This window comes from Atractosteus spatula, chromosome 5 (genome assembly GCF_055471065.1).
Source record: "Atractosteus spatula isolate fAtrSpa1 chromosome 5, fAtrSpa1.hap1, whole genome shotgun sequence".
In the NCBI taxonomy this organism is placed as follows: Eukaryota; Metazoa; Chordata; class Actinopteri; order Semionotiformes; family Lepisosteidae; genus Atractosteus; species Atractosteus spatula.
The window spans coordinates 28,364,639-28,391,690 of NC_142710.1; the positions used below are offsets into that span (position 1 = coordinate 28,364,639).

At 38.9% G+C, this 27,052-nt stretch overlaps 2 protein-coding genes across 2 annotated transcripts in view; one reads left to right on the forward strand and one right to left on the reverse strand.

Annotated features, from left to right (window-relative positions):
* The window catches only part of zfyve27 (zinc finger, FYVE domain containing 27), a 58,570-nt gene extending 50,828 nt beyond the window's left edge, over window positions 1-7,742 (forward strand). The window contains exon 11 of the mRNA XM_088915859.1: window positions 7,669-7,742. Within this exon, the coding sequence (XP_088771985.1) occupies window positions 7,669-7,712 (44 nt within the window). The 3' untranslated portion in view covers window positions 7,713-7,742. The remainder of the gene's footprint in view (window positions 1-7,668) is intronic.
* On the reverse strand, window positions 1-26,785 carry sfrp5 (secreted frizzled-related protein 5). Its single transcript, XM_088915860.1, has 3 exons — window positions 25,915-26,785; window positions 13,977-14,054; window positions 1-1,534 (listed from the first exon to the last, which is right to left on the reverse strand). Exons 1-3 carry the CDS (start codon window positions 26,444-26,446, stop codon window positions 1,206-1,208), a joined length of 939 nt encoding a protein of 312 aa, XP_088771986.1. The 5' UTR covers window positions 26,447-26,785; the 3' UTR covers window positions 1-1,205.
* Between the last annotated feature and the right edge of the window lie 267 nt (window positions 26,786-27,052).

Consider the following 27,052-nt stretch of genomic DNA (forward strand, 5'->3'; position numbering starts at 1 on the left):
TTCTATATAAAAATTTCAAGTATATTTTATTATTTTTTGTAGAAAACAGGGATGGTAACTCCTTTTTCAGGATAACAGCTACTTACACATGTACTGATTTTTAAAAACAATTTAAAGTTATTTTTTTTTTACCATTTATTATAGCAACAGTTGATGTATGTGCTACAGTATGCCTGTAGAGGTTTTATATTGTAGATGATATTTAAGCAAATAGGAATAATAATACAAAGTTTAATAATAATGTTGAACAGAGATCTCACAAACCAGTGATATTGGTAAGATCCAGAGTTTTTTAGATTCCAAGCCAGTGGCCAATTTCCCAGCTGCCTCCTTTCTGACGAAGCAGAGTGGTCCTCCTGTTTGCTGCACACAGTCTCGCTCTGGGCTGTCAGTGAGGGCTGCTTTTTAGAACAGTCAGTGGCAGCTCGCTCCATTTCTCTTTCCTCTGAAAAAGGCCTTATATACCCTTGTTCCACGATTCACCTCATTTTTGTAATAGCACTCTACTTTTTTACAGGATAGATTTAATTTTTTATTATCTACAATAGCTAGTTGGTCCTTCAGCACCAGTCCTGGATTGGAGATCTCCATGGTGACCGTTATTTTGCTGTACTGAGAACCTGCCAGTCCCTGCCCCACACTTAGGAACCAGTATTTTAAATCGTTTTAGCTTCTTTCCACACCAAAAACTGCACCCCTCCCCATTCCTTGCCTTCATGTTCCCTTCGTATTTTTCCTTTTAATTCCCTGCTTCTCCCCCGTCTCTTTCCCGTTCTTTCAGAAAAAGCTCTCTACCTCCCCGTTCTCGTAGTGCTACTTCACTCTTACTCTTGCACTCTTTGTGCTTTAAATAAAATCAAGACATAAAATATAAAAAATATCCAAAGTTGCAAAATTCTCCAAGATCTTGCCTATTTTGTTATTAATTGCAATGATTTTATTAGCATATTATATTAATAACCATTATTATTACTGCTGGAAAGACCTGGCGTAACAGAATGAATACAGTGTGGAGAATGCAGAAGCCCATTTCCATGTGAGAGAGATACTGACTTGTACTGCTTTGAGCTGAAATGATCAGTTAATATTGTACTTATTATTACTCTTATTAATATTCAGACAGAAACACTGAAAAAAAGTATCAAAATGTGCTTTCCTTTGAAGTTTGGGGCTCTTTGGGGTGCTTTAGGGTGTGGGGTCATAGGTCACTGGAAGACCGTGTGGTAGGTGGGACACTGATGGGATTTCATGTACTTGACAGCAAATTTGAGTTCCTTGCTCTTCTTCTCCCACTTGTGGATGGACATGAGCAGCAGCTGCTGGTCCACCTTGCGTCCCATGATGAGGAAGTTGCTGCCCAGGTTGTCCAGCTGGGTGCAGGGGCAGTTTGCCCCATTCTTGATGTAAAGGACCAACTTTTTTAGGTCCTTCTTGCGCAGGACTCCCATCTTCAGCACCTTCTTCTTCTTCTGTGCTGCAACCAGCTTCCGGTCACCCTTCTCCTTCTTCACCTCTTTGATCTTCATTTTCAGAGCTAAGGAAGATAGTGAGACAAAGACAGAGATGACCATCGACCAAAGGGATTCTTTGCTTTACTGCTTGTGTGTTATGTGTTTATTCTGAGTTACTTTTGAGGTCAAACTGTTAGACATTAGGGCATCTTGAAATTTCAGCATCAAGATGTCTTACAGTATATTTCTGAATAGGAAAGTTTTCTCTCTAAATAAAATGTGCACTTCCATTGTTATAATATGCAGTATATATGCTTTCAACTATAGATTGTGAATGACCAGCCATTACACTAACAATTTCAGTTTAGGTTACCCATACTTGAGGGGCAGCTCAGGAAAAAGTTAACTCCATCCACCCTTCTACAACCCTTTTCTGTTTCTGTCATTGAGTGAGATAGCTAGAACTTTGAAGTTCGTTTTGACAAACACACAGGACAAACATGTTCATACAGTATGTCTGAATGATAAAATCCAAAGTCGCCTCTCGAGAGCAAAATCAATCAAACACAGACTCATTTTTCATCTCAGCAGAACCACCTGTTCACATCTATAAGAGTAACATACTGTAGTGTGAAGTAAGGTTTTGGAGTTTTGGACCTACAGTACAAGCACTCTACTCAGTCCTTTGGGTTGTTTGGTCCAAGAGACTTGGAATTGCTTTTGTAATGAAGTGAGCAGACTCTCTTATATTCCCATAAATCTTTACGTCTTCATCATTCCTTTGATGAAGATGATCATGCAGTGTAGATGGTAGTCTGATGTCAATGTTAAAAAACTCACTCCACTTTTAGTTGTTAATAATAAAGTTCACTCTTTTAAAGGTCCCCATGTCTGAAAACGACCACATTTTCTTTCATTTACACATGCTCTTTCTTTCCTCCAAGCAAAATATCTTTAGTTTTAATTTAAGACTTAAAACCAGGCTTCTACTGTATAACGTTCTAGAGATATTACAAGATATTTGAGGGGACATCATACCAAGTGGAAATTGACTCTATTTCCAGAGGCAAGAAAGTGTTAAACCGGTTAGTTCCTTTACTGGTTCCAAATAAGGTGTGACAGCAGAGGTATTCTCTTTACAGAAGCTTTGTGGAGCAGCTGAATCCTAGAACTGAAAGGGAATATGATTAAGGAATCTGATCCCACCCACATCAGATGTGAATTCTGCAATATAGCTGTAGTGCTCCACACCCTTTGTATAGTAAATCTGTGGCACCAGTTCTGGGAAAGAACAATAAAGTGACACATCTATCCTTCACCAGAAAGAAGTGACTTTGATTTCCCTCACTAAAGTAATACAGAGTTGAAGAGTTTCATAGTACTTTGGTCTTGCACAAAGCTTCATGGTTATTGGTAGTTCCAGTACATTACCCTATAGCTAAATTACAGACTGTGAACCCAATTCTTTTTGTAAACTTTGGAACTGAGAACTGGGCTCTGGAAGGCCAGAACAGACAGAAATGAAATCTACAGACAGGATCATTTTAAACTACCCTAAAATGTGTTCCAAATAATTCCATTTTCAGAAGTAGCTCTAGTAGCAGTAAAATAATTATTGTGTTTCAGAGAATAACAAAAGAGAATGCAAGTATTTCAGTTTCATAGTCCATGATAATGGCTCAGTGGTCAGATACAGAACATTTCTGACTAGGAATGGGAGAATTGTCTCTAACTGGGCTCCAGAATTATGTGGGGTCTCCATTTCTTTTATGATGCGGAATGTCTGCGACTCTGCTATAAAATTTAAAGGAATGCCACTGCAATTTTATCCCATTTTCAATGCCAGGGTTTTGGCAATAGGTATAAACATTACTTCAGCACAGAGGTTTTGGCCACTACTGCATTTTAAATGTCAGCCATAGATTGCAAATAAATAAGAAAAAAAAATCAGAAGATGATTAATAAGAAGTTCAATTAAGTTAGCCACAGTGACAGATCCCAGCCGTACAAAGCAAAGTCGACTCAGACCGAGGCACTTCCTTGGATGTGGCGTCAAAGGGCTGGTGCTCCAGAATTGGAGCACACATTCCAACTGGATGCACACCAACATACTAGGGAGGGCTGAGGAAAAATGTACATACAGGAGTCTTGTTTAGCAAATTGCACGCAAGCTGTCTTCTCACGCTCCAAAAGCTACATCATTTCTCACTGCAGCCACTGGTAATTAAACAAATTAAGTGGAAGAAAAATATCTTATATTTCTCTTTTTCAGAGGCTCTTTCACCCCCATGATCCTCCTCCCAAAGCACACGAGTGAATGCATGAGCACTGTATGTCTGGGTAGTGTCCCGGTGACAGTCCGATCCCACTGCTAAAACAAGAGCTCTTTTACATTGAAGAGGAGGGCAAGACAAGAGAGGGGGGAGCAGGGAGAACAGCTGTCATCCTGAAGAGAAACAGCATTTCCTTGAAAACTGGCTCAGGTTTGTCGCCCATACAGTACATACACAACAGCCTTCAACCTCTCATCTAGTTTCACAGTGGGGTGAGTGATGAAAGCAACACTGGCCTGATAGGAATCCAACCATAGCCATGCAGGGCAAACTTTATGGGTACGTTTACTTTTCACCCTATACAAAGACCACTGAAGAGAAATCTAAAAAAAAAAAATATTTCAGCGTCCGTCTACCACACTGTTGTTAATGCAAGGATTCTAAAAGATCATTCAAGGAAACTTCAGATTTCATGTAACATACTATACAGGTTAGCAAGCTAACTTTAAAAGAATGACGTGAAGCACAGCACATCGCAGGTCCTGCGCAAGCTTCACAGTCTTGATTCCTTTTCACTGAGCATCCATGCCCTGCAGCAGTGGTTCCCAACCCTGGTCCCGGAGGTACAGAATACTCAGGGTTTTGCTCCAGCTGTGTTCTTAATCACGGGCTAATTGATTTCAGTTTCCTGTTTGGGGCATGTTTGTAAACTGCCTTTCAGCTCTTAGAAGGTCAAATGGGATGTGTAATTGGTATCAACCCTTTACCAATTTCTGAGCTTCAAAGCTGCTTTCATTCAGGTGTGTTGCTTGAAATGTAACCAGCTGGACCAAAAATAAAATGCTCATTGTGGGTCTTTTTGGCACAGTGTTGTTCTAATCTGAATTTGTTCATCATTAACTGATCAGGTGGCAACAGCTGTATACAGAAGTTAAAAATAATAGCAAGAAAGCTGAGGAGAGGCTGCATAACCTTCTGTGTGCTGACATTGCTGGAAACAGTGTCCTTTAAGCAGAGTATTTTTGACACTCTGGACTGACTGAAGAAACAAGTGAAAGAAAAGTCTAAACAAGCAAGTAGATCAATTAAATTATCAGTTAGCACTGTGATTTAGTACTCAGCTAGAATGATAACCAATCCCAAGATGTCCCTCTGGGACCAAAGTTTGGAACCATTTCTCTACAAAACATGTGCGAAACCTGTAACACATCAGTTTGTAGCACTTGAATTGGTTTTATAAAAACATTCAAGGGGTTGATCTTCCTCCAGCAACTGCATTTTTTCTGTGCATTGGTTTTCAAGGTGTCACTACAAACTCGCAAGAAATTTGTGGCAAACTGGCAGAATATATATAGGGGAGGCAAAGGTCATGAAAAATTAGACTGCTTATTTGTTTCATTTGAAAGTGCAGCAAATCACATTGAAGTCATACTTGGCAATATGATAGAAGTAAATTCAAGTAATTTATAAACCCATTGTAATCACAGTAATCTCTGGATTGCATTCAACTTCCAAACCTGCCTGAGCAAGAGCCAAAGAGGTGTTAAGAATGTACGTTTAAGGAAATGCTTTTTATGACTGTTCAGAATTGGAAATCTGCCTTCAGGCCTCATTATGTAACATACTAATAAATAAATCATTTAGTATGCATTTGTAATTAATCTTCAGACTTCACATTGCACCAAAATAAATTAGTGTTGGTTCTGTCATTAAATACATCAATAAATACTGACAAAATCCAATTGCAAACTATTTCTTGTTCTGGCAACCCCTTCTTTCAGTAAAAGAGGCTGGTGAACAAATGAGATTTGCAATATTTGCTTCTGAAGAAGTCACACTTTTATCCCTGCAAGGCTTATCGCAACAACAAAGCACTGCATGCCACGCTGTTGGTGAGTTGTGAGTTGGAAGGTGCTTTCCCCATGTGGCTGTGCAATGTTTATTTTAGATCTTGCATTTGAGTTGATGAAAAATGCTGGCTGAAAGGGGGAAAAGAGTAAGTTGATAAATAGGCAAAAGAATGCTGATAACAGGCAAAGTGAAGGATAGTGAGAAATCAATTCCAAGGCCATTCACAAAGCACAGCAGAGAACATGACAAACGCATTAGGGACCAAAGGATAATCAGTGCCTATGGAAAATGGATGAAAGCTAACCACATGTACAGACTGCCTGGTGTACATAGCCTGGTCAGAAAGACACGCGCTATAAGGTGCTACTACCCTTGAGCTTTCTCAGCCCCAGTGAGGTATTAATCCCAAAATGATTAACTTGACTTAAGCAACACATTTTAGTCCACAAAGGAAACAAATTGTAAAAACCTGGATCTGGGTGCCCAGGTTGTGGGAGGGCCTAGAGGCAGGCATTGAATGGAAAAGCACAGACTCCATCTGTGTTGAACTCTGTTCTCCTTGGAGCACAGATCGCTTGCTACCTGACTTGTAACTGGCCCTGTCAACTATTATGGAGGTACGTATCACTGCATTTTTATGTACCCATTACAAACACTGATTCCACTTACACATTTGGTCAGTGTGTTATGTGCTCTACTGGAAAACACACTCTCACATTTCCAGTGCAATCGAACTTATATGAAGCAAAGAAAAGGAGAGTGATCAGATCAGATATCATAGTACTTTTAACACTCTCTTTACCTTCCTATAGCTTCTTGATGTACAGTACTGCAGGGGTTTCTCTGTTCTCATCTGCTTTGCATTGCTTTACTGCAGGGATTTCCAATCCTGGTCGTGGAGATCCAGCAGCTTCTGTAGGTCATCATTAAATCACCTATTTCTTTAAATCTGAAACCATTGCACTGTGATCAGCTAAACAAATTAATTGTTAAATCAAGTAATTTAGCGATTGTTTCAGGCTAAACTCTAAGTCCTCTTCACCTCTTCTCAAAGATCAGTGGTCCTTATTGAACAGATTACAGTACTTCCTTGATTCATTCATCAGTAGCTTTCTGGTTTTGTCAATCTTTAGAAACAGGTGAACTGCAAGATTTATTGGATTAAGACCCCTGTATTACTAGATTGAGCACATGCTGCATACAGTCCCTTACAAAATAGACCGTGGTACACCTTGGTTACAACAGAGCTTCCTATAGTAAAGAACAATAAGGTTCAGTTAATGTACTGTAAAACAGACAGGCGTACAGTATACAAAGAATGGCACAACCCATGAGATACTAGGTGAAGGCAAGTAATGTGATAGAAAAAATGGAAAATCCATAAGAAAACTGCAAAATATAATGCAAATTTGCTTTCTCTCTGGCTGATAGCAAAATAATTTATTTTTACAGAAAAATACTATAATAAGCAGACTAATGACTGGGAAATGGGCAAGACTAAAATAAGGGCAGAAAATAAATCCCGTACCTTCATGTGGTGTCTTCACTGAGGTGGTGATGTGACAAAACTGGCAAAAAGATCATGAGTTTATCTGTCGTGAATGATATCTGCCATCTGACCTTCAAAGCTGGAGCACTTTTTCATTGAATATCTCTGATTTGCTCCAGCATTATCAGGATAAGCTACAGTGAGCAAGTTCTGAAAGTTAAGTTGAAGTACAAGTAACACAAAAGTGCCTTTGTTTAAAAACAATGAACAGAAATGAATTTGTTAACAACAGTATTGTGTTGCTCATATTAAATCAGAGAGTGACATTTCTCCAACAAACACTACTGTCAGTCAGCGATACTGACAGTCACAAAATCATATCCTCTCACCTATACTATGGATTTTTCCACAGCTGAGATCTACTGTATTATTTGATTGTTTTAAATAATGAGTATTATATGAATGCCATTTTCCAAATCTGTGTAAACTTGGCACTACATCAGTAAGTGAGTCTGTTCCATAAAACAAACTTATGTGAATAAGAGGATATCCCATTTTCTTTCTGTGGTAGTCACATTCCTGTTTTTTTTTTTTTGCTGTGCAGATCCCACATGGCACATCCCCAGAAAACTCCTCATCCTGTTCTGAGATGCTCCTGCTTGGTCCAGCAACTTTTCTTGACTACCCTTCCTTCTCTCCTTACCGGGAACAAAGTAGGAAATGGGATCTCGGTTTTGAAAAGACACCTGCTGTTCTGCATGGCATGAAAGGTTTTCATTTCACATTTTTTATGGGCTTTGCCGATTATGGCCTGATGTAAAAATGTAAGTGAATCTGGTTCAGCTGCAACTCAGTATTGTTGCAGTTCTCAGGGATCTGTAAACATGGTCCTAGAGAGCCGCAGGCTCTTTTGGGGTTTCATTTCCAGCTGAGTTCCGAATAACTTAATTAAACCAATTATCTGCTTCATTAGTACAAGATAACATGTTTCCAGCTCTCCGCTCATTTATCATTTAAGGCTGTCTCTAAACCCTCCACAGGACAGCTCTGACAATATAGGCAGGACACTTCAACTGAGAGAGACAGAATAGGCTGAGGTCGGAGGAGGGCAAAGAGTGACGGGACGGTCTGAGGAAAAGCAGAGTAGAAAGAGCTGAGTTAATATTCCCCAACTGCCAAGAGCTGGATTGCTAACAGACACAGTGAAAATGTCAAGATGTATTAAAGTGTAAGATCACCATTTAGAACATCACGAGGACGGGTTGTAGGAGCGGTGCAGAATAAAAAATCTAAATAAAACGGCATGTCATGATAACACTCCTTACAGGAAGCCCTCCCCTTTCCAGTATTTTTACAAGCTGTGAACGTCTTATTTTGTACAGCTTTGTAGCAGTGATAAGGGTTCTGGTACTTGTCACTGGAGGACTGTAGATTCGGATCACAGGTGAGACACTGCCGTTATAAAGCAAGGTCCTTCACTCAAATTGCTCCAGTAAAATGTCCAGCTGTATAAATGGGCCCAATTGTAAATCACCTTGGATAAAATCATCAGATACTTCAATAGTAGCAGAATTAAATATCTTGGTGCAGACATGCATTTGAGCAGGACTGTGTTCCACAAAAACTGTGTGAGACTTGTTTTCCATACTGTATGTTCTCCGTACACTGATCTACTAACCAATTACATCGCGGCATGTGGAGATCAGAATATTACAGCATGGTAATTGGGATTTTTCCAAACCAGCTTGCCGTGTTCTTTCCCTCGTTTGCATTGGCGGCAGCAGAGTAGAGAGATATTTGGAAAATTTGATTCAGAAGAGAGATTAAGTTGACCATACTCGCACCTGGCAGCTCTTTTTGTCCAATCTCATGATAAGGATTTCTTAGAGAATAAACAGCAGAGATGCCTTCATTGTTGCAGTGTAGGAATAGATTCCATATATTGCTACAATACTGTATGTCCGGTACATGCAATGGTGTGAGTAGACCTCCGGACTTGTGTTCCTTTTTAGATTGTTTTTTAAAATGTACTTCTGTTTTAGAAAAACAAATGGGATAGTAATTAATAATAGTCTTAAAAAAATCTCTGTACAATATGTTATACAAAATCAGTGTTTACATTTCTCCATATAAAAGTCAATAGAGATGGTACACCATTTATTAAAATAGAACAGAAGCATATTAAACTCGATCGGCTGTAACAAATACTGATTTTTGTCCACGGAATGGAAAGCAGAGGTTTGTTCTGGTCTCTCTCCAGCAGATTATGGAAAATATAAAGCAAGAAGGCTGCTTACAAGATGTGCTTTGAAACAGTAATGTCAAATGCTGAGTTTAGATATGCTTTACGTTTTTTTGTCTCTGCCTTTCCGTTCAAGATACTGTATTAGACCTGTCTGTAACAGATGACTAATTTGTGTAGCACTAGAAGAAAAATATGGATAAAATACAATTTACCCACAGTAATGACTTGTTAGCTGTTTCAGTGTGACGCTAAAACACAACAGAGCCCGGATCTCCGCACCCCAGTTTATATTCGTTTATGCAAGCAGTCATTAGGTACCACAGGGAAGTAATTTGTGTCAAACCTATTGAAATGTAAAACTCATAGATTCACAAAAACTTTAAGAAAAAACGACGTCTAGTCTGTAAGAAAAATTGCTGTAAACGATATAAACAAAATTGACCAGTATTTCCGCAAATAAGCACAGTAAGCAACACCCAGATATGAGCTAATTCCTAAAACTGTTCTCTATGGAGATAGCGGGATGGAGAGCATGGAAGCTTGATTAACTACAGTACACTTCGGTCCAGCTAGCTACTTACTGTAGTTTATATTTTTGCGGACCGTACTTTGAAAACCGTGTTGCTGAATGCAGGTTGAGTTGATACTGCACGTGTCATCTCATATCTCGTTTCTCCTTCAAACGTGCGCTTAAAGCAGTTAATGTGAAACAAAAACTACAGACAACCACAGACGTTGCAGGTGAGTTACTTGACAGGAAATGTAAACAAACATGAACGGTGTTTTTCGTCCCCATTTCATAACGGGAGACGCATTAAGCTGAAGCTGCAGTTTCGGTTTCGACGTGGTATCGATATACAGTAGTTACCAAAAGAACATATTAATAGTACAATTTTAGGCTAGATGTCTGATTTTATGTTATTGCGAACTGTGTGGGTGCTGACAGAAGTTCTGCAGGTACGGAAAAACAAGCTTTCACAGCTCAGCAACATCTAAGTAGACTAATCAAAAACACCGCACTAAATTACTCTTGAGAAAACAGTGGTCTGCCTGTTCGGTACGGCTCCAGTGTAAGAACATACCCGTCTGAGAAAAATCCGTGTTATTTGTTTTTTAAAAGAATTCCTTTTTAAAAGCCAATAACAAAGTTTTTTTTCAAGTACAAAAAGTAACTTAAAGACCAGAGTTCACTTTTCCTATTTCACTGCGCTTTGCATAAATTACATTCTTCTCAATCATTCGGATATGATTTAGGATGACTTCCTCCGGTGTAAAATTTTCTTTTTAATTAGTATTAAATCACTTTGCGAAGGAAATATTTCTTAGAGCATTGAACCTTCGGGAAAATTGCTCTTTTCCTGGGACTTAAAAAAGCACTGTATTAAGTTATTCCCTTCGTTCCGAGTGGTTTTATTATTAGTATAATAAGTCTTGCAGAACCTACAGTAAGATCCCACAGATATTTTAAGATCCTCTTAAATTACAGAGTTCATTTTAGATCTTGGAAAGGTTCATCATAAACAAATTCAGAACACACTGATAATCCTGCCTTTGAAATTCTGTTTACTTACTGAAATACCTGTACAAATGCGTACTGTACAGTACACAGCATAACGTAAGATAACGCCGGTATCATTCAGAAACCTGGAACGTCTTGTTGAGCGTGTGTCCATTACGGAAAGTACAGATACGACACCAAGTGTTTGTGAATGCCTCCTCTCACCACAGGTTAAGAACACTAAAGTGTTTTTATTCTGAACCTCGACTCAGTTATACCAAATGATGGTGGTCTTTCAATTGCCTAAAATGGTCTTTACACGCATTTCTGAATGATGGTGTTTTATTTAAACGGACGTTATAAGGCATGTATTATTTCTTTTTCACTAAAAAAGTCCTTAACTCTGCTTTGTGAGTCATATATGCCTCATATATGTCATAAAATGATATTTATAATGTGCATTTTAGATATTTATTGCTAACAAAAAGGTAATAAAAAGTGACAAGACATTTGCTATCTGCGATGCGTTAAGTGCTAGTACATTTATGTTAGTCATTATTAATACATGCCTTATACTGTACACCTAAACTAAAGCATTACATCGTGCATTGTGAGTCCAAACAACTTGGTAAGGATTGATGATCTCTTTGGGTGTGGAACGAAACATAGAGCGACTGCCAAAAATATACAGAGGCATATGAGACCGTTTATTATCATCCTCCGGATAAATGTCAGATCAAATGTTTTGGATACCAATGAATGAAGACAGGTCTGTTTGGAAAATCATCTGCTGTGTCTTTTGCATAAAAAAAAACTTTTGAAAGGCCCTGAAGTTAAAAAAAAAATGCAGATATAATGACCCTCTAATTGCAAAACAATTCCACAGCTGGCAGTCATGTACAGTATATAAAATCTTCACCATTCTTCGTCCAGCAGCATGCTGTCCTAGCTCAGAGTCAGAATTTTCCTTCACTAGGAAGGACCTGAGCCAAATGTGTGAGTGCCGATAATATATTAATATAATTGTTTATTATTGAGGAGCCACAACCCCACAATTGAGTAATATGTCTTTGTTACTCGAACGATGTTTCTGTTTTTCTAAAAGCGTGTGAAGGAAACTACACAGCTTCGCTTTCTTGATGCTGCCAACAGAGAAGACCCATAATTATACTGTACATAATTTAAAAAAATGCACATAAAAATAAAAACGTGACAAACTTTGTAGCTCCTACCCAGCGGTGTGAGTAATTTGTTAACTTTATCACAATATAAAAAAGCATATTAAAGTGTGAACAGCCTCTATAACACAATACAGGAACACATGCATCTGGATCATACTGTTTTGTAATCGTGGGTGGTGGGCCCAGGAGTGTGTGTCTGTGTGTGAGGGGGGTTACAGAACCCATTTTAATTGATGTGGCTTTTGAATACCAGCCAGATGAACTGTAAACACTCTGTCATTTACATTATTGGGTATATTGTGCGGCACACCACTGACATGGAGTCTCGTCTCTTGAAGCTCGCAAAACTTTTATAAATCGTCAAATTAGAACAGGGCAAAATACATGCTAGTCTGCTTTTGACAGTGTTGCCTTGAACTTAAAAAATTATCAATCCATCATGTACTGTCAGAACAGAAGTTTCACCACCTAGAGGAATAAACAAGACAACAAACGTTGTCTTCTTGGAGAGGGGGTGGCTTTTTATTCAATTTTTTACAAATTGTCTGTAGTACAACGTCATTAGGCTATTCTCTGTACAGAATAACTGACTCCAGTCTGCCATACAAATGAATCCATACAGAAAGTGTAACAGGGACAAAGACAGACAGTTTAGCCACACTAAAATTTTTAAGGTTTTCGTAAAAAGATAAAATTCTCATTTTCTGTACCTGTCCTGAGCATTAAAAGAAACCTCAACAAGTTCTAAAAGTTACTGTCAGAAAAATTATAAAATCATTTTTGTTGTAAGTGCAATGGCGTTTCGTTGAACAGACATGTCAAAGGTAAATTCATACAATACATAAACCTCACCATCAGTTTTGGTCTCTCTGATTGTCGCCAGTACTTGGTGGACTGTGTTTAGCTATAATGTCTTTCCAGGTTAGAGTATACAGACTGTGAAGTGCCCAGACAGTGGAATTAGTCCAGCCTAAAACAGTGGCACGAAGGTGTTGTTCTCTTGATAATCTAGGCATATTGGTTCTTTTCTGTGATTTTCTTCCTTGATTTATACCAGGTATAATACAGTATTCAACACGTTTAATTCCCTCATCACCTGTGGCCCTTATTAATGAAGTGTTTTAGATCTTGTGCAACAGTCAAGTCACTCATGTGTATCATGGTCAGTCATGAACAAAATCAAAATGTTCAAAATTCAATCAAAATGATGCTAACGACATTTAAATAATATGCAAAATCAATGCACTTTTTTTCTGAAAACATACAGTATATGCATCAATAGAGCAATGTTCCTTTGGATGCACGGCATGCTTTACTTACAGTACATTTTCTTCATCCTCGCTATGCTTTGGATCACATCAGCTTTATCTGCATTATTTACCCACAACTTTAAGGACTACAGTATAGTATCTATAGAGGATACTCCAAATATTTCTCTCTTTATAAAATGTGGTCCATTCATTTTTTGTATCATCCTATATGTACTGTAGAGTATACTGTTTGATTCACTGTGTTCACTGCAGGCAAAGTTTAGATTCTTAAATTGTTCTAGTGTAGATGTGCCAATATGTATAACAGCAGTGCCAATTTAGCATGTTAGATTTTCTGCACCGTGGGAACTTTTTCATAATATTGATCTTAGTCACTCTGTGTTCAGTCCCGTATTCTTCACACTCACATTTTTATATTTTGAACTGCTTTGAAGGCAATTTTTTGTGATTACTTTTGTAGAGTATACCTTGTCAAGCAGTGACAAGAGGCTGCTTCTGGCTGTGTCGGTTGTGGTCCTTGGTCAGTACAGACTGGGGGTCCTGAAGTGATAACTCTCTCCTCTGTCAGTGGTACGTGCTTCCTAGGACCAGTCAGCTTTCAAGCTTTCTTGGATCTTATGTGTAACATATTCCACTGTATGCATATGTGTATAGGCACTTATCTCCACCCTGTCTCAAATACAGGACACTTTCTCAGGCATTTCTAAAGGCACTTACCAAAATCGCTGGCGCAGAAATGCTCCATTATAGTGTCGGCCTTAAGCTCATTGTCACAGGGTGGGCAGACTTTGGAGGCTGGGGAGAAAGTAAGAAAGTACAACATGAGAGAACGTTCTTAGAACTTATAAATTCTCCACTTGCAGACATCCAGAGCAAACCATCTGCATACTGTATGGAGAAGTTACTTTGTGCATTTCCATGTTAAGATACTGTAACGCATACGGCCACCATTGATTGTGAGAGCTGGCTTACCAGAGCGGTGACGTCACCGCCCTTCCCTGTGAATAGCAGGGACCGCAGCCGCTGGGCTGAGGGGAGATTTCCCTTTAGCTCAAGTGGCTGGGTCCCTGTGGAGTGACGCTGGAGGCCCAGGTTCGAGTCCCTGACGGTGGGGGGCTGACCTGATGCGGCAGAGGCAAGGGCGCCCACGTGAACCCCGTAGGGTTACAATGCTGTACAAGCCAAATTATTTTCTCATTTGCTTAAACTTAAATACATGCATATCTGGCCATAGAGCCACATCATACTAAGGAGAAACAAGCAGCAATAGAGTCTTTTCTCCATTGGTATTTGTACATCGTATATACAGTAGTTATCATTGACAAACATTTGGTTTGATGGATATTGAACTGAAAGAAGCTCTCAAATTCCATTGTAATCAGTGTCAGTTTCTTTAATGAGAAGTGAAAAGTCTACCCAATTATCTTACTTTGAAAATCCAAAAGAAAACCATTACAATAGAGCACGTACTGTAGATGTGCCTAGATTTTTTAATTCTGTAAAAATATCCCTGTCATGGGGCATTAATTATTATTACATTAATTATTACAACTATCATTATGTAAAATCACTCTGCATAGACAGTTGCTTCTTGATAGGGGACTAGGTGCTGTTATCCATCATTTCCAGCATTGCTTTCATCACTGAGTTGTATTCACTCCTCCCTTCCATCAGCTATACAGTACATTTTGTATTTTACATTTATTTGTTCCTTGGTGGTGTCTCAAAACTGTAGGTTTAGTAAAATAAACAGAAGCATTTTTTTTTCCATAGTTACTCTGTACAGTATATGTGATCTATTTAATTGCCTGTCTTACATTGGTATGGCCGTTATGCATACACTAGCAAGGTTAAGCAAAACACAGGTATGAATGCATGTTATCGGACTATATTTTGTATGTAAATTTAGATGTCAAAAGAATAGTTGACATTTCAACTTGTATTTGAAACACTGACTGTGCTTCGTTTCAACCTTGACTACCTCCACCCTTTCAGAGTACAGTCTTTCTTGTGTGAGTGTGCCCCCTACTGGCTACCCTTGAAACCACACCTTGCAATGTGCCAGGAGGAGAGCTCAAGCTCATTTTCATGCTTCTCACAGACTAGTGAAGGACAGGGGTGAGAGGGCGGCACTAATAGGGGTTAATCCACAGCTTTGGAAAGGAAAGGGGGGCAGGGGTCTTTTTGGCAGCTGAGGATGTTGGATTTCCTCTCCGCAAAGAGAATAAAATGGAGACCTGGAATGCTGCAGGCTTAATGTTTTCGAAGTAATGCAGCAGATTCTGACAGGTTAAAACTTCAAGTCATTCTGAAGAGCTTTATGATTCCAAAAATTACAAATTAATTTGGAACTCGTTACAGCTCTGACCCAGAAGAATGTACACATCTGTCTGAAAGAAGTCTCTGTGCACACATCTGTTTGATACTTATTGGCAGTCTTTCGCAGCACTTAAAATTACATTTTTCTAGTCAGCAGAAGGGTTTTTTGAAGAAGATAGGGGCAATGGAGCAGCAAGACTAGTTCTCCATTTATCAGTAATAAGAAACAAATGGCATTATCAATATACAGGCTTTTAAGTGATCATTATGTCTAAGCTTTTTAGGTTTGTGTATTAATAGTTTAGAATAGCTAAGAACATGAAACAATGATGAACCTCTTGTAAATATTCACCAAATCATCAGTTGCCTTATTTCTGTACTTAATTTAGCAACATTGCATCCTTTCAAAATCAAGTACACATGTTCTTGAAAGAAAGTTAAGATCCTAATCTGTGGCTCATCTTTTATAAACCTTATGATGTTGTACAAACATGAAGAGCATTACACTCTCAACACTGCAGTTAACCTCACTGTCCTGCCAGTCTGCTGTGCTAATGCTCTACTCTATAATGTCACTTAATCTTCTCTCACAGTTGCTATGTTTTGTGTGATTTCAGACTTTACTCTTTGGGATTAGTGCCGTTATCTAGAGTTTGACTTGCGAATTGATTGGCAGTTTGGCAGCATCATGAACTCTGACCCTTTTAGTTTGTGGCTGCAAGGACACCCTGCCAGCTTTGCCTGGGAAAATGACTTTAAGTCAATAGTTAGCAGGAGGGGATTATCCCTGTGCAGCCTGCCTAGTGAGCAGACAAGAGAACACTTTACTGTAATGGACTGTAACAATGCCACAGTAAAATGTGTTAAAGCTAGCAAAAGCATTGTCAATGAAAGAGAAGAGAACAGAATTATTGTCAGGCAACCATGGGAAAGTCTGTTAAATGCTAATCTCCTGAAAGGGGAAAGCATGATAAACTATCAATTTTGTCTGCAAAGGAAGCCTGACATTAAGCTATGGAGTGGACAGATAAAGGAATGACCTTAGTTTCAGGAGGGTTTGCACCCAAAAAATTCCTGTAGTCCTACCTCAGGTTTGCTGTGATTTTAAAGCACATTTTATTTTCTTTTGTTGCCTCATAACACTTCCATGCTAGTGCTATAAAGTGACTACCATGGTGTAATAAAAGCACAACTATAACTCATTATTCTTTTTTTTCTTAAAAAGGATACACAGTTAATCCCTGTGCAGTTAATGTGCTGTATCATAAAGCAACATTCATAAACTGACAGGCATGTTAACAAATGGTGTTTGCTAAGGTCTTTGCCAGTCTGTGGAAAGGGATAGGCATGGCCTTCCACTCCCTTTTGCTCTGCCAAGTCACCAGATCAGATCATGAAAGTGACTTTTGTAGAAATGCATAAACTATAAACCAATTCAGTGCAAGTCCCAGCAGCAGCTTATAGAACATTAACACAGTCAATCAGCTAAGGAAATGTTCCAAACAAAATCAATCCTGCAATCAATGTGTTTGCTCTGCTTGAGCAAACTGAGTTGAGCTTCACTTGAAAGAAATAAGCTAGTCCTTGTTAATAATGTGTGGTTTATGGCATTAATTAAGTCATACTGTCAGTAACTAAAGTTGTGTATTCTTTATCTAATATAATGATCATTGAACTACTGTATATATTCTTTTAATATCTGTTCATAATCACAGATAATGGTAGGGACACAACACCACTAAATCACATCTTTATTAGTACAGCAACACCAGTGTTCAAAGATTTGCACAATCTCCTCTGCATCATTTCTCTGACAGCAGTAATAGATTCCTGGTAATTCTCTGACTGCATGAATAACTTGTTGAATTTTTTGCATACCAAACTTGGAAAAAGTCCCCACACCCGTCCTTTCTCACTTTCCTATTCTTAGTGCACTGCAATGTGGGTTAGCAGGAGAAACAAATCAAGATGTCCACCATCAAACCAGCTTCAAAGACCCCAGCAAATAAGTGTTCCATAAAATGGAAATTAATTGCTTGCGCATGATTTATGCTGAGAATTTTGCACAATGTTTATAAAAGCAATCATAAGCGAGTGGGTGCTTGAATATGGCAGTATATTAGCATGCACTGTTTCTCTGGGTGGGTGCAGTTGCCAGAGAGTTTCACTAGTGTTGTAGGGAAAAAAATTGCAACGTGTGATTTTAACAAGTCAGAACAGCAAGATTTTTTAGGCTTAGTAGGTGAATAACTTAAGTTAGCACTATTTTTAAGTGTGAAAAAAGGCCAAGGCACAGTCCCGTCCACAGTCCTGTCTGAATGTAATGAGTATGTGTGTGTGTGCCCTTTTGCATAAGTTTAGACTGGGGGTTGGTAGACTAGAAAAGAAATGAAGGCTGCAAAGAAATGAAAAAGTGTATTATTATTAACTGAATTGCATTCTTCTCTGGCTGAGCCTTTTGTACTGAATGAGAATGCCTCCTGGAAAACGCCAGGGCCAAGAGCACAGACCTCCCACTATTGAGTCCTTAATGCTATGTGTGACTTTTCTAGGGCGCCACCTGCTGGGTGAGAGGGCTCTGTTGCACATCAGCCTTGTCTTCGGCTGCTGGATGCAGTCAGTATTCTGTGCTCCTAGCTGGTGTGTTCTGTAGAACAGGACTCTACAGAGAACATATTAAACACTGCGTTTGTGTCTATTACTTTTCTTTCCCGTTTTTCCTTAAAGAAATGGTTGGAAATGATTGGCATTGCTTGTTCTGAAAATCTTCTGTTCATTGCCCAGTAGAAGTATTTTAGGAATGTGTTCATGGGACCTAAGAATAGTACAGGGCATCTTATAGTGAAACGAACAATAGCATAACATAGTTTACTGACTATAATATCCTTTCAGATCTTTTAACTAAGGCTGTCATAAAGTAGTTGCTACATTGTGCAAGTGAAAAATGGTCTTGCAATAGCAAAATTCTTTTAACATTTAACAGTGTCCCTCATGGCCAAGAGAATGTGTTACTGAAAAAGTTTTCTTTCAAAATGAAATATTGGAGAAGGGATTTTGTGCTATGCTTGTAAAATTGCTTAAAACCAGTTTGCCATTTTTTGAGACTGAATTTGTCTTAATCATAAGTTAAATTATGAACTAGGAAAGAAAAGCATTTCCCCTGTGTCTCTATCATCAAGAAAAAAAACTACAGGTATAGTACTATGCAAAAACAGTCAAAATAAATTGAAGTTTTTACAATACTTTTGCATTTTAAACCTATTCTTTTTGCTAACTATAAATCCTCATACTTGTACTGTAAATCCATTGTCCCTTACGGGCTGCATTGTAGTTGTAACATGCATTTACAAGGCCATATCTAGGATGTACTGTTTCATGGAGTTCTTAAAATTCAGTCAACTCCATGTTTCCTTCTGAGTTAACCATTAAAGTCCAATGTGTAGATCATCAATAAATACAGCAGCAATATGGTGATAATGAGAGGTCAAAGTTCAGAGCAAGTCAAAGCACACAGCTACAGATCGGGTGCATGTCTATAGAGCCAAAGAGCTGTCTTCAGTCAGATCCCAGCCTCTCATTGTCCTGGCCTCAGAGAGGCTCAGATAGCTCCACAGAAACTCTGCCAGTTTGTACAGCAGGTTATGATTTAATTATGCTGCTGTGGCATTGCAATAAAAGGGTAGTTATAATGTAACGTGTACAACTGGAATTTCAATTTAACTGAAGTTCTGTTGCTGCTAAGTTTTATTGTGCGATGCAGTTGGAGATGTAATGCCCCACGTGGGTTTAAAAATAGTTTACTCATATCTACAGAGGGTCATTTTATTGGCAGGATCCCTAGTTGTAACTGTGCCAAAGCAGACGCAAGGAGAATGCATTCTTAACATGTTACGAGCTGTATTTTCCATCTCTATTGCTTATTTTATCTCTTAATTACTTAGATTACCTCTATGATGCGTATAATTTCATACAGTGGCTCCAACACTTATTAATACAAATACTTATCGAAGCCACTGTAAACAAGACCTAAAGATGAGAATGAACTTCTAATTGTTTGCACAGTTTATAACTTTGGCCTTTTTTCCTGTATTGTACTGCATTTTATTTATTTAATTTTCTGCTGGACTCTCTTAGCTACATCTGGAAATCTCTAGATATACAATAAAAAATGAAACAGAATTTCATTCTGGTTTAAAAGCTGGCAGATTTACTCCTGTAGAATTGGCCTTAGTTATGAAACATGTAATTAAATTATCAAATTAAATAAAATATGCACACTCTACTGTGGTTTTTGCCAGAATGAAAGCTAAGACATATTTTACTGGATAGTGCAAAACAAGGTTGTGTTCAGTGATTCAAGTTCTGATTATATTGCATTTACTAACAACTCTTGGTGCTGGACTGTAAAATTGACTGCATTATGTAGTGTAATAGGGTCTCTTACTCCGCTTCTTTTTAATTGAAGACTGTTTCGCATCACTTTTTGTAGCTCAATGAAAAAGAAATTCTTTTTTGATGACATGTCTTGGGCTTGGCAACCCACGAAGCTGAAAAGAGTCAGGGGAAAATAATAGAGCTGTTCAAAGCACTACAAAGAGCGATGTTCAACAGGCTAGCTGAGTAAACTAAGCGATCAGTCAATCAATCAGATTTTTTCTTGTAGTGTCTTTCAATACAGAACATTCTTAAGGCACTTTACATAAATACACATATAAAAAATATGCAGTGTACATGTTTTACATAGACATTCTCGAATGCTGTGAGTTATTTTCTAAATTCAACACGGGGTGAAAAATCCAGTTGAGTCTTTTCTTCCCGCGCTTGGCAAATCCACACCTTTAAGAGATCTATAATTGCAAACTTGCACAGGGGCTTTACTAACCCTTCAGTGTCACTGCATGCAATGGCCGAAAAATACAGCTGATAAGTTCATCCAACTAGTTTTAATAACTTGGGAGGGAATTTATTGCCAAAATCTGAACTGCACACTGCAAGAATACTGTGCAGAGACATGGAAAAGCCTTTTTAAACCACCATTTCATATCTGAGTTAATGTGGAAAATGGAACCTCATAAGATCCCGGCAGTGTGAGAAGCTGCATGCTGGGCAGATGATGCACTGTGGCTGGTCTGCAACTTCTGCAGAAAAGATGCTCAGGCAAAACAAACATGGGTGTTTACTTCGTAAGGGACTGTGTGTCAGTCCTCCAAAAATAAAACTTACTGAAAACAGACAGTACAGCTTAAACCTATGCAGTTACAGAAAAGTGCTCACAGATTGTTAATGAATTGCACGTCAAAGTATTTGAATTCATACTATTATTTCTACCACAAGGAAGCTGAAATACTATATGCTTATACTACCTACAGTATAATTCTTTTTTTTTCATTAAAATTTCCATTATTGTAAGAATTTGTTGTAAAACACCCAACTTTGAATTAAAGAAGAAAGAAATGAGAAATATTTTCAAAGGGTAAAATACTATTTTTCTCCTTTATCCATCTTGTATATTTTCTCCCAAAAAAAGATTTATAGTTCCGAAGCACATATTTAGGCAGGGAATGAAAGAAAATAATCTTAGGAATTTGACTTTAAAAGATTCATGGTTTGTAGTAAAAAAAAAGGCTTAGATACTTCTTAGTGCAATCAATAAAACAGTATTGGAAAAGATTTTTCTTCTATGAAACATCCATATCATATTTCCTGTGTCTTCATAAGTATCAAAATCAGCGTAAATGTTTGTCTAGTTACAGTAGATGTGATAAAGCCTGAATTCAGGAAACATCTGATTCCTGCTTAAGAACCCTCTGGCTTTTGCTGCGTACGTGTGTGAATGTACAGTAATATCCCCGCTGTCACAGCACAGGTAGCTCAGCCAGTTGCGGGAGCAGAGGTGAAGCTGGTGAGCAGATGGAGTTTGGTGATCTTGGATGCGTAGACAAGCACTCGTTCACGTCACAAGCAGGGCTGGTGTGAGGAATGAGTCGCCCGCTATAGGACTGGGGAGGTGGGGGGTGGCCTTTCTGGGAAGTCACGTCTTTGGGCTGTCAGCTGAACAAGGTGTAGGCACCACCCTGCCAGTCCCTCTGTCATGACATCAGGTTCCTTAGCCTCTGCTCTTAAGATCCAAGTATGGTTATTATTTAATTTCTAAAAATGCCTGTGGACAGCGTACTGACTTTTTATAAATAATTATCTGTCACAAAGTACATCCTTCTGCCTAATTTTGATTACATTTCAAATAATAATAAATAATTAGTCGTAATTAATATACTAAATAACACCTCTCATCACAAAAGCTCTTCACCTATAGGAAGTGAACTCACTTCATCCATCATTGAAGTGCAGCTCCCACCTGCTACCCCACTACACAGCAAATCAGGTAGAGATGTGAGAATGTGCTTCACAAACAGCATCTATAAAATCAAATATTTCTGCTTCCAGACAGACCCAGTGTGATATGTATATTATAAGACCTAAGATCTGTTTAAATGTGCAGTGTACTGAATCTGAGGTTGAGACAAGACTCAAATCCTGAGGCATTTAACAACAACATGCTTTTTACCTCTATAAGACATCTTTTTGTATCGTAGCCAAATTATTCCCTACATCCTATTACCTGGATTATAGTATACTAGCAAGTGTTTTTTATTTACTGTATTTGCAGGCTGCTGTCTGTGGTTGGTGTTTTTTTTAATCATGGATTCAATATCCAAGGATGTATATTTTTTCAATGTCTGCTCTACAATTCCTAGGTTAAATTTAAGCACTTGTGATACTGCAGGTCATTTTGTACAGCTGGAGAATTTTAGACCAAAGTGCATTACAGTGTTGACCGACACAATACCTTCACACACATGAATATATATACCATATGCAAAGAATATATATACAGCCCAGTATATACACAGTGTATACATACATAGAAAGTGTTTGAATTAAGACAGAGCAGCTAGTCCATTCTTAAGACCTACCTGCAGTTCTATATTAAACAAAGGGTTATTATAACTAAGCCATGTGAGTTTCTGGTGCCACTAGTATGCCTGCACATTTTCTTGCTGTCACTATGTATAGAATGCTTGGGAAAAGCATGGCAAAGATAGATGGAAAAGCTGAAAGAAAAAGGTGATGAAAACCAGACTGGTATTTTAATACATTTCATGTTATTGCTTTTTTTGCTCTCAGATTCTATGTTTCAGGAATTTACATCATAATGTGTTCTAGAAGTCTTTGTGCTGTAAATACATCAAGGTTCTTTACTGGAACACAAAAATTGTGTCTCTTTCACCTTGTGCAGCTATAGTTTGTTGTGTACTGTGTGTTGTCCATCCTGCACGGCTCTGAGAGCTGACCCCCCTGAGACCAGAATATTCTGCTATGCTGTTTTGAATATATATTACCTTTGGATTAGGATTTTCCTCTGCTCTGTGTTACCTCTTAGCAAAGGCTATGCTTGTCAAATTTTTGTTGTTGTTGCCACACAATCTCCAGGCTTTTATTCCACATAATCCTGCACTCTAGGCAAAGCAGAGTGACTGATTCAAAAATTTGGCTTTCCACAATTCTTTGTCAGAAATAGAGGACAAGTCGTCTTGTGGAACAGAAAACTAGTTTTTCACACAGGAGTTTTGAAACCATGCTTTAGCTCTCTCTAGCAAAATCGCAACACAGCAGATTGAATCAAGCCCCCTCAGGCCGGCAAGGGTTCCAAATGTTTTGGTAAAACTGTACAGTAAGCTGTCAGAGGCAGAAAAGGTTCCTGAACGTCTTAGTTTCTGTTATTATTGTGAAAGTGCCATGCTTTATTCTGTCTTCAATTAGGTACAATTGTATAAACGTTTATAAGGGTTGCCTCTGCTGAGAAAAGAACTACATGATAGGCCTCACTAGCCTGGAGCTTAGCGAATATACTGTATGGGAAAGGCAGGACTGTAAATCAGCCTGAGCCCCTAGACCCTAGTTCTACAGTATATGGTTTTACCATACGACATTTTTCAAGCAATAGCAAACAAATCAGAGGCGTTCGGATTATCAGCACAATGTTAATGTCAGTTTGTTCCGACTGACCATCACAGCTGAAATGTTGCAAGTTCACTCCCACCCCCACCCCCCCGATTGAGTGCACATCAATGCACATATCCTCATACTCGTCTTGCCTTCATGGTAAATTATAAAGACTCTTTTGTAAGTTCATCTTCTTGAAAAGTATTAACAACTAATGTGTCCTGTTAAAACACAGTCTTACATAAAATCTCTTTAAAGAGCAGCAACAAATCGAATTAAATTTTATATAACAGTAACCATTTTACTGTTATATATCTTTAAACATTTGGCATTATTTTTTTAATTAAAGCTTTTATTACATTTCTGCAGTAAATTTAGTTGTAGCATACAACTTGGAAATATATGTGCAATGCAATCCATTAATAAAATACCACATTCCTCAAAAGTATTATGTGTGGTACTCAAATTCCTCCTACTAGCCCATGTTTTTAAAGGTTTATATTACAGTGGTGCAAAATTAGGAAACTTTTTTATTTTCTAAATAAAATATTGTTTTTTTTTTATTCTGGTGTTTTATTCCAGTTCTGTTGCCCTAACACTGGCGCACACTTCCTTGATTTGTACATGAAACTAATTGCAAGGGCACGAATTCTAAAGGAAGCACTGAGTGGGTGACGAGGGAGTTTAAATTTCCCTACTTCAAAACCAATACTGAGCATAAGCGCTACTTATCGCTTCAGAAAATGGGGTCATAGCTCTTCTTTTAGAACTGAAACCAAATAAAAAAGTATTAGTTGTTACTGTTATTTGCACTTTATTTTGCTTGTTACTCCTTGCAGTTATTTTAAAATAAAACTGAAAGCTGCAGGCAGGAATTAAGTGACACTTAGCAGTCTGCCCCTTTTTCCCATTGTCATATTCCCCTTCTTCAGTTTTCTTTTCCTTCTGTTTCATAAAGCAGTTTGTCCCTCTCCCTCTCTATAACTCCCCTGTCCCTGTTTTTTTCTGTTTTTTTTCTATTATTCAAGCGTTTTCCCCCACTCTACTGCCCCCTTTTCTTCCCTCAGTCCTCCCCTCAATTACTTTTCTCAGACTGTCCCCCTTCTCTTCTCTCTGGCCAGGGCACTCAAGAAAGCTCACTCATTTTCTCTCCTTCTGACTAATTAGTGATCTCTAGTAATTGGCTGGCTACCTAATTGACTAACTGCCAAGGTAAATAAGAGAGAGAACAAGCTCAATCACAGCGAGACCTTTTACATTCCAAATTACATTATTTTTATTAGTAGTGAAATTGAAGAACAAGTTTTGGTTTCTGCAGAAAATGTTGAATTCTCTCTGCAGTACCTTCAGTAGTATCACTAGTATCTTTTGAGACTCAGACTTGCACAAAAGCTTGGCCTGACTTGTAGGAAAGCATCATCTCTGTGAAATGTGATTATTTCCACCATTAGAGCGGAGAACAAGAACATGTTTCTTTTGGGATTTATATTGATGTGTGATCCATTTTGAAGAAAATGTAAATGAAAAGATTTGAGGCCTTCCACACCAAAAGTACAATTAATGACTGAATGGTGCTTGCAAATGCTTTTACTTTCCCGATGGTTTTATTTAAGAGTTTGGTGATTTTGTTTGACTTTCTACTCACCTCATCAGCCATAAGTCATTATAAAAAGTTCATTTCTAAAAATGGCTTACAGACACATCCAAAACTTTATCAGTTGTGCCCCAAAAATTGTATTATACAATAAATGTAATGAATTTTGATCTGTAGAGTATCATATTCAATGAACTCCTGTTTTTAATTTGAACGGAAGTATTCCAATTTTAAGGAAACCGCTATAAATAACTACAAATTTCTTTGATTTATTCCACACAGTTTTTAGGTCAGACTCACACTTACCCTGATAAAATGTCAACACTGCTAGGATAATGCTAACACTATCAGGAAAGCATTTTCTGACGTTTTGATTTTATCACAGTTGAGTTTTAGAGACACTATTTCAGACTGTTGCTGTTTATCAGTTTCTTTCATTTTTAACTTTCCAAAGACCTTGCGCAGCTTTAGGCTGCCATTGCTTTGTCTTCATAGAAACACTACGTTAATCCTTAAATCACCCATGGAATACCCATTAATTGTCAAACAGCTCTGCATGCAAACAGAGCATCTATCCTTGCGTGCAGTTCCCATAGTGCATTCTTAACCTCCCGGCCCTTTTTCTGTCTGTCTGTTAGTTGTGTTGCTCTTAATCTAGAAGAAGCCAGTACTGAGTACAGGGTCTGTTAAGAAAACTGGAGTGATTAGAGCCCAGGGAATTAGGAGAGATGACATTACCTGGAGTCTGCGTGGCGTGGTTACCCGAGAACTGCATGGGGATGCAGAGGTCATTGTCGATAGGGAATTTGTCACACTGAAGCATCTCAGGCCAGGGGAATCCGTAGGTCTCCATGACCGGGGCACAGCTATCCCGCACGGCCTCACACAGAGAGCGGCAGGGGTAGATGGGTCGGTCCAGGCACACGGGCGCAAAGAGGGAACACAGGAAGACCTGTGTGTCAGCATGGCAGCGCTTGGCCAGGAGCGGCACCCAGCTGCCGGCCTGCTGCTTGACCTCCGGCATGGACTCGTGGTCCAGCAGGTTGGGCAGCCGCATCTTCTTGTAGCCCACATTGTGGCAGAGGCGCAGGTCCGCGGGGATATCCACGCACTGCGGCTGCTTGGTGTAGAAGCGCCCGTTGTGGAAGTTGTCCGACTGCCAGCTGTAGTAGTCGTACTCTTCTGCGGATGCCACAGAGGTGAGGAAAAAGAGTCCCAGCGCCAGGGCCATGGCTTTGGTGGGTGATGCCTGATTCCTTGGTATTGCCATCTTTCTAAAGGAAACTTTTTTTTTCTTTTAATGGAGAAAGCGTGGAACAGTCTTCTTCACAGAACTTTACAGCTGTGGAACAAAGCTGTGTTCAGCCCCCTCCTTCAGGAAAATGTTGATCCAGGACTCTGCAGCTTCAGCCCTGAAGCCTGCTGGGGCTCCTTGGCTGTCTTGGCTGACTCAGGTGGCTCTGAGGAAAGCGAGCGGGGAGCCTCACAGTACTCTGCTCTGGCTCTACGAGGTGCACCTACTGTATAAGAGGCTGTAGCTGGCTGAGTCTACCAGCCTCCAGCCCCTTCACAAGCTGTAGGTCCTCTCCTCCTCCCACAGGCTTTCCCCATCTTCACAGGGGCCGGCTGAAGCCAATCGTGTTCTAGAAGGCAGGGCTTCTTTCCTGCTGAACACACCCCTTCCCCCCAGTCCCACTCCTTGAGTCAGTCACAGACTCTCCTGGAACACAATGCTTGTGAGCTGCGCTGTCCTTTTCTTTTTCTCTCCCTCTCCCCTTTTCTCCCACCCCCACCCCCATCAAATATTCTCCACACATATCATCTTCTTTGCCTTTAAGTCTTTCTTCCTTTGCCCTCTCTTGAAAGTAAGAAAGTT